This window comes from Montipora foliosa, chromosome 3, assembly GCF_036669935.1.
Source record: "Montipora foliosa isolate CH-2021 chromosome 3, ASM3666993v2, whole genome shotgun sequence".
Taxonomy (NCBI): domain Eukaryota; kingdom Metazoa; phylum Cnidaria; class Anthozoa; order Scleractinia; family Acroporidae; genus Montipora; species Montipora foliosa.
In genome coordinates, this window is record NC_090871.1 from 54,897,561 (window position 1) to 54,905,825 (window position 8,265).

An 8,265-nucleotide genomic window follows, 5' to 3' on the forward strand; every position below is an offset into this window, starting at 1 on the left:
ACTCGAGTCCAAACTCGATGGATTATTTCTCCCGCAAATAACGTGTTCATATTTTTTTTCTCTGCAGTATTATTTTGAAAGCAATTTTTGTGTTTAAATTTTAACAGGCCCTTTACAGGTAGACCATCACGTGACCTACTTTTCATAAAATTGTGGGCTATAAATTAAAGAATGCCGGAAATGGAAAAAGCATGTGACAAAAGGTACCACACATTGTTGAAAACCTACATCCCTGCTCGATATTTTAATGTGTCAGCAATTTTATTACTTAAACCACATGAAAAAAAAAATGAAAAATCCCAATATTGCCCCGAATTCCTGTTCCTGTTCTTCGCCCAGCTTATACATCTCTTTGCTTAATAGCATTAATAATAAATAATAATTATACATTATTATCAATTATATACTTGCGTTTTAATTATTAACTCGAAGCGCAACTCGAAGTCCAACTCGAAGTCCAATTCGAAGTCCAACTCGAAGTCCAACTCGAACTCGAACTCGAAATCCAACTCGATGATACCTAACTCCCAGCTTCAAACAGCTTTGTTTTACATCATCGCGAATAGCTTTTCTTTCTTGTGTTACTGGAACTAAGTGATCAGGATTTAAATCACCAGCTTGCTTTTTCTTGACGAACGAGACAATTTTAGGTTTTTCCCTTGTGTTCAGCGTGAATCTTACGAAGGTCGTTTCAGTGTGCTTGCATAGACGCAAGTTTCCTTCTTCATCTTCCATTTCTCCGTACCCAAAATTCAAAAAGGCTATCTTTCTCACCTCGAGTTTAGCGTTTTCTACGTCTTCACTTCTGGAAACGTACTTCCTCCTTAAAAAAGATTTATAGTCCATGATGCAATCCGGCGTTATCCAGTAGCTTTTAACGTTACTCAGATGGCTATCTCTCAAAATTAATTCCCAATCTTGAGGAGTTTCAATTGTTTCATGACAGTCAAAATACTTTTGAATGCAGCCAAATCGCCTGTCACAAATGGAATAAGAATGTCCCTCCAACAAAAATTTAAGGTCAATTCGCAAAAACACTTCTTCTTTTATGAGGTATTCCAGAAAAAAGAATAGATAGCACTCTTTAAACTGTGATGGAGAATTATCTGACCAAAGGATAAGGTGATGAAATGGTCCATATTTTTCATGAAGTATATTTAATAGGTAGCTCAGCAAGGATATTACCTCGTTGGGACCGCATCCGCCAATGGTTTCGTCGTAAAAAAAAACAATGTATAATGTCTTCGTTTGCACAGTAGATTCCGAAAAGGTTGGTTTTTAGTTTTCTGGCATAATGAGAGTCTTGCGAAGAAACCTTTGGTGTCGGCAACACCTAAGTATAACAAGTACAAACAACTGTTAATAGAATTATCTTGAGATGACCCGTTCATGCATAGATAAAGTACTTAAATATAAAACATTTTTTGATTCAGTCCGATGAAAGAAAGGATGAGGGCGTTGAAAAATTCAAGCCGGGTAAAGGTAGGGCTCCAGCTCGCAATATGTTGCATTATTACTATTTTTGGCATTGGACAAACCTTATGGTAATCCATTTGTAGTGTAAGAACCTTTGGTAATATAATGCGTCTAAGGCTTGTTTGTCTCAAATGTCGCCGGGGTTCACAGAGGTTATTGTGGGTAAGTGAACTTTTTTTTTAATGGCAATTTGGAGCGGGCAATGGGCATTTTGTAGTAAAAGAAAACAAACAAAGAAAATCTAGATGTTACTGAAATGACGCAGGCAATTCAAGGTAATTTTGTATATTACTTTTTAACCAGAATTTTCCGAAAATCCCGCGATCACGCGTTTTTTGTTTCGATTGCAACAGGCGTCACTTGTGAAATCACAACAGGTCATTTCCTCACCCCATACGTTCGAGAAAGAAAGAGCTGTCAAGGAGTTCCATGCTATCACAATCAATATTTGTCCCTTTTTGTATTTGAGTCTAACGGAACAGAATTTATCATCCAAATTAATGACATTTGTTGTAATCAATTAGCCTCGTCGAGTCTTGGCGTTACTAGAACACTTGAACGTAAGTGTGGGTGTCAACAGCTTCATGCGTCATTAATATAAGAGAATTCAGAGCTAGACTATTCTGTACAGAAGAAAAACCCTTTAAAAGAAAAAAAAGCACATAAAGGTTTAAGAAATGACTCAGAGGAGTACTGATGAATTCTCCGCATCGTTTGCCTGCAGAGAGCAGTGGTTCAGATGAGATTGACCTAAATGAATTGGTATACACATTTGATGTGACTAGACCATGGCATTATTTCAAACTAGGATATCCAGTAGCAAGCTCAGTGGAAAAAGGGAGAAAGACCTTGAAAAACAGCAGGTTGATGAGGATTTACGTGCCAAAGAGAAAAAAACCCACATGGCGTAAGAATGCACCATTTAAGGCCTTGGATCAGATTAATTTTACATGCTGCGACCGTGGTTGCCTTTTAAAGGAAGGCATAAACAGAACTAAAGTTATTATTCGAGAGCAAAGGAACATGGTTCACAGAAAACCATATAACGAACAAAATTATTTATTCTCAAAACTCATGGAGGTTACATTGACATTTCGTGGGGTGCGGAAAATAAGGTATCACGTACCTAAACTTGGAAAGGTGTGCAAAACGGCTTTCAGAAAGGTTTATGGCATTTCTAAAAGCAAAATAGAAGTCCTGCTGAATAAAATCGACCTAAGGGGACCATCAGTAGAACCTGACAAAAGGGGACAAAAGACGCCTCGGAAACTTTTACCTGCAGCAAGGAATGCGGTCATAGACTTCATACTTTCCTACAAGGCAACAGAATCACACTATCGAAAGTCACGAACACGGTGCAAAAAATACTTCAACTCAAACATTTCGATGCGTCAAATGTGGTCTGAATTTGTCCGCCTGCACCCCCGTTTGCAAACAACCAGTTTAAGAAAGAGAAATAAGGGACCTGTCATTAGTTTTTCAGCGTTTCGAAATGTATTTAATAGCAATTTGAAAGACGTGCTTAGTTTTAGAAAAGCAAGGCTTGACACGTGCCAAGTGTGCGACAAAACTATGAATAGAATGGGCCACCTGATGGCTTTAAGAAAACGCACTTTGAGTCAGGATGACGAATTGCAGGATCTAAAATCTTTCAAGAGCGCACACCTCAGAGAAAGCGAGATTAGATTTGCATCCCTTAAATACGACGTAACAGTTCTTTCATCAAAGGTCTAATTTTGTGTAAAGAATACGGTTCAAAAGGTACGCAATAAATAGCGGAGAAGCTATGATTGCGTTATGTCATATCTGATGTAAGAGCGACTTAACATTGCGTTTATGTGAAACGGCAAACGGCAGGCTGTTGCGCGCTTGCCATAAAAGTATGAAAATTATCTTATTCTATAACTCTACTCTTTCTTCTCAGAAGTTACTTGATACACGATCGCCAACAGGCAGGAAATAACCTTTTATTTTTGACAAAACACAAGTTTAGAGTGACGTTTGTTTGTAAACGCGATACTTTATTGTTAAAAGATTTCACGCGAACGTCGATAAAGTAAAAAAGAGAAAGATATTTATATTTTATCGACGATCGCTCAAAATCAATTACGGGTTTTTAATCTTCGCTACCGAAATGCAAATTTATTTATAATGTTCGAGATGCCAAAAAAAAAAAAAAATTTGCTGAGTCACAATCTCTAAAATCGGCACCCTAATTCTGAAAATCGGTCTTGTTGAGTCCTTATTATAGAGTAGGAACATCGCTTCGGACATAAAAACTAAAACAATTTTAATAATCCCGAAGAACTTCAAGCTTGATCAGGACGCGAACCCTTAGCTTTGAGCGATCATGGGACAAAGATCCGGTCACTTTAGTTAGTTCATAGCCATGGCAGGGGCTGGCCTTAAAACTAATGGAGATGATTCTCGTCCCCTTAAGGGGTCTCACAGTGTTTAGGACAACAATTCCATATTTTAAGCTCCTTATGTATCTTGTATGTTACAAGATGCTATCGGAATGCTACGAAAGATATATGTTCGTTAACTTACAACTCAAATTTACGTGAATGATGGACAAAATTTAACTAAGAATACATAGAACAACGTTACTCATGAATTCATGGGCGAGGGGAGCGATTCACAACTGCGAGCGTCGTTTCCTTCTTAATGCATGCCTCGCTGCCCCACATATTTTGTAAAACTCTCTAAAAAAAAAAAAAACGAAAAAAGCCTGGAAGCGTTTGGAATTCTGTGTTCACGGAGATTCTGGCATACAATCACACACCACTTCTCTATTCAAGCCTACAGCAGACATCATTGGCGAGTTTTCTTGTCATCATTATCCCCCATTATCTTCAACGAATGCACTTGTAAGCAATGTTTGGACGCTCTCATGGTTCATATAGGGTAGAAAACTAGCACTTCAAATTACACTCTAATCAGTTAAGTCTGTTGAAATATAAGTGCTACACGGCCAACGTTTGCAAAAAGGTAACCCTTCCTTGTACTTGTACATGTTCATTGCCGTGACTTTAAGATCTTGAGTTCAGTTCCCACGGCTTGCTCCCGTCTGACCTTGTAGCTGAGTCGGTAGAGCAGCGGTTATTTAACCCGAAGGTTGTGGGTTCAATTCCCACCCTGGTCAGAGTTCTTCTCTGTCCTTGTGTGGGCCCCTACATTTCCATTAGTAGGGCTAACGCTCACATGGTTCATATGGGATAGGAACCAGTACTTCAAATTACACTCTAATCAGTTAATGCCTGGAATAGGTTAGGGTCTTTTTAGTCAGATAAGTGTTTGATGAGCTCGAACCTGCGATTTTCGGCAAAATCTTCAACAACGATTGAGTTATAACAATCGTTTGTCTCGCGTTTTTGTGGCCGGTTACGAATGCTTATTTTGGAGCTGACTGGCCACTGTCCTCAGTGAATAAACACCTTTCGATTCACAGGCATTTAGGTGAACTGGATGTCTAGTCGTGAGCTGCTTTGCTTGTCTGTGAGATTGCAGTCGAGTAAGCCAATTACTACCGGAGCTTTAGCTTGACTTTTTAATTAGTAATTTCTACTGTTGTTCTAAATAAACTGAAGAGAGAGGGTGTAAAGATTATCAGTCAAACGGAAAATGTTGTGAAAGAGATTACTGTGCATGTAATTTCCGTTTAGTTGTTGATTGAAACTGTTGGTTATTGTTTGCAAGAATTTGGTTTATCAACGGAGTTGATAATGTAAATTGACCACCGTACAGAGATTCTAAAAGCTGACGTTTCGAGCGTTAGCCCTTCGTCAGAGCGAATCGAGGGATTATGGGTTACGTGTAGTTTTTATAGTAGAGTAGGAGCTACGCTATTGGTGGTAACATGGCAACGTGAAAAATAGGAATATATTAGTTAAATGAAAAGCGTTCGTTAATACCGTGAGGATTAAGGGTGCCGATTTGAAAGATGAATTTTTGTTCCAGATTCTTGCGGCTTTCCGTCGTACCTAGATGTAGGGAAAGGCCGCAGATAGCCATGTGCTTTTTGGAGTGGTTAGGCAGATTAAAATGGCGAGCGACTGGCTTAGATGCATCCTTGTCATTCTTCTCAACATCGCGAAGGTGTTCGCGGAATCGGTCACCTAGTCGTCTACCTGTCTCACCAATGTATAATTTATTGCATAACGTACAGGTTATGCAATAAATGACATTTGTGGAGGTACATGTGAAACGATCGGTGATCTTAACAGATCGCTTAGGTCCCGATATCTTGCTGGTGTTAACAATGAAAAGACAAGTTTTGCATCGTGAGCGCGCGCATTTGAAAGTGCCGGGTTGCTCGTTGGTTTTGAGCGCGCTTCTAACTAAAAAGTTGCCTACGTTTTTGTCGCGTTTGAATGAAATAAGTGGAGGTTGCGAAAAGATTCTACCAGTCTCGGGATCATTTTGGAGTAATTTAAAATTACTGAGAATGATGCTTTTGACTGCGTGATTATGAGGATGGAAAGTGAGGGTGAATGGAATTCTGTCATTCTTATCTTTCTGTGACGTTTGTAGTGACGACTGTCGATCAAATTGTTGGGCGCGATGATGACCCGCTTTGACCACAGAGACAGGATAGCCACGTTTTTCGAAGAACTGGCACATCTCCTCTGATTTGCTGGAAAAATCGGAGTCATCACTACATAGACGTCGAAGTCTAAGAAATTGAGAATAAGGGATGGAGTTCTTGACATGTGATGGATGTGACGATGAATACAACAAATAACTGTGTGAATCAGTAGGTTTGTAGTGCACACTAGTACATAGCACGTTGCCTCTAATAGAAACTTTGATATCTAGAAAAGCCAATGAAGTTTCCGAAATTTCCCAGGTATATTTAAGAGCCGGATGAAAAGAGTTGACGGAGGTTATAAATTGATCGAGTTCTTCTCTGCTGGATGAAATAGCGCCGATGCAGTCGTCGATGTAGCGGCCGTAGAGTTCAGGTTTGGGGCCGTTGTATTGGTTAAAAAATTGGTGTTCAACATATCCTACAAAAAGATTGGCATAGCTAGGTCCCATTCTTGTGCCCATCGCTACACCATTAATTTGTTTGTAATAGTTGCCGGCGAATGAAAAACAGTTAAGCGTTAAGACTAGTTCGGCAAGGCGGAGGAGCGTTTCCGAGCTAGGTTCTTTGTCAGTGCGTTGATCGAAAAAGTGTTTAAGTGCTTGAAGACCTTCGCTATTAGGAATGACTGTGTATAGAGATGTAATGTCCATGGTGAAAATAAGTTTGTCTTGGCCGGAGAAATTGAAATCGCGGAAAATTTGTAGTGCGTGTGTACTGTCTTTAATGTATGATGGCAAAGATTGGACGATAGGCGTCATAATCCTGTCTAAGTAGCTAGAAATGAGTTCGGTGGGGCAACTACAGGCAGAAACGATAGGTCGACCTGGGTTGTTGGGTTTGTGAATTTTAGGCAAGAAGTAAATGCACGAAGTTCTAGGGGTGTTGATGATGAGATTAGTGGCAGTGTCCGGTAATTCTTGATTAACTATAAGATTTTGAATGGTGTCTTTGACAAGTTTTTGATTATTGGAAGTGAGATCTTTAGGGATTTTGGCATAAAACGAGGTATCCGAAAGTTGCCGCAAAGCTTCTTTTTGGTAAAGGTCGGACCGCCAAACAACTACCGCGCCGCCTTTGTCGGCCGATTTGACAACTATGTCGTTGCGTTTACTAAGATTTTTAAGCGCCGCCCACTCTTCCGAGGAAAGGTTGGAAAATTTAGTGTTGCGATTGAATTTAAGTTTGTGAATGTCGTGACGGCATTTTTTGGTGAAAAAATCTAAAGAGGCAAATTGTCCCTCTGGGGGAGTCCATTTGGATTTGCGAACTAGAAGTGTTTCAAAAATATCTTTATTAGAAGTGTCCGAATCATCCTCTTTGTCGTGAAAAAAGGCTTTTAACTGAACGCGGCGAAGGAATTTTTCAACATCTTGCTTAATAGAAAATTCGTTGGTGCGTTTGGTAATAGGGACAAAATTTAGGCCCTTACTGAGAACAGATTTCTCTGAGTCAGTAAGCGGAAGATTTTCTGGAATTGTAATTACGGTATTATGGCTATGCAATGTAGTGTCGTCGGTAATTTGCGGACCTATTAATTGTTGAAGTTTAAGAGTCTTGGTTTGGTGTAAATGGTCAAACAGTCCAGAATTAAGTTGTCGGATTTTAGCGCGAATCGATTGTACTAAAATTGCTGGACAGATTTTGGAAAGTTCGGAGCGGCAATGAAGAATTTGTTTGTCAAGTGCGATTCGTTTTTGGCACATAGCTCTAATTGTGATCCTCATAATATTACGTGAAAAAGAATTTTGCGCACATCGAATTTGGTGAAGATACTGATTTGAGTGAGAGAATGTAGACGCATGAAAGTTCGAGCGAAAACCTTTAGGAATGACTTTAGAATTGAGGCAACGTGCTATGTACTAGTCTGCACTACAAACCTACTGATTCACACAGTTATTTGTTGTATTCATCGTCACATCCATCACATGTCAAGAACTCCATCCCTTATTCTCAATTTCTTAGACTTCGACGTCTATGTAGTGATGACTCCGATTTTTCCAGCAAATCAGAGGAGATGTGCCAGTTCTTCGAAAAACGTGGCTATCCTGTCTCTGTGGTCAAAGCGGGTCATCATCGCGCCCAACAATTTGATCGACAGTCGTCACTACAAACGTCACAGAAAGATAAGAATGACAGAATTCCATTCACCCTCACTTTCCATCCTCATAATCACGCAGTCAAAAGCATCATTCTCAGTA

The 8,265-nt window shown here is 39.6% G+C and overlaps 1 protein-coding gene across 1 annotated transcript; it reads left to right on the forward strand.

Annotated features, from left to right (window-relative positions):
- Positions 1 to 1,662: 1,662 nt before the first annotated feature.
- Positions 1,663 to 4,521, forward strand: LOC137997716 (uncharacterized). Its single transcript, XM_068843926.1, has 2 exons — positions 1,663 to 1,751; positions 2,285 to 4,521. Exons 1-2 carry the CDS (start codon positions 1,733 to 1,735, stop codon positions 3,208 to 3,210), a joined length of 945 nt encoding a protein of 314 aa, XP_068700027.1. The 5' UTR covers positions 1,663 to 1,732; the 3' UTR covers positions 3,211 to 4,521.
- The last annotated feature ends 3,744 nt before the right edge of the window (positions 4,522 to 8,265 follow it).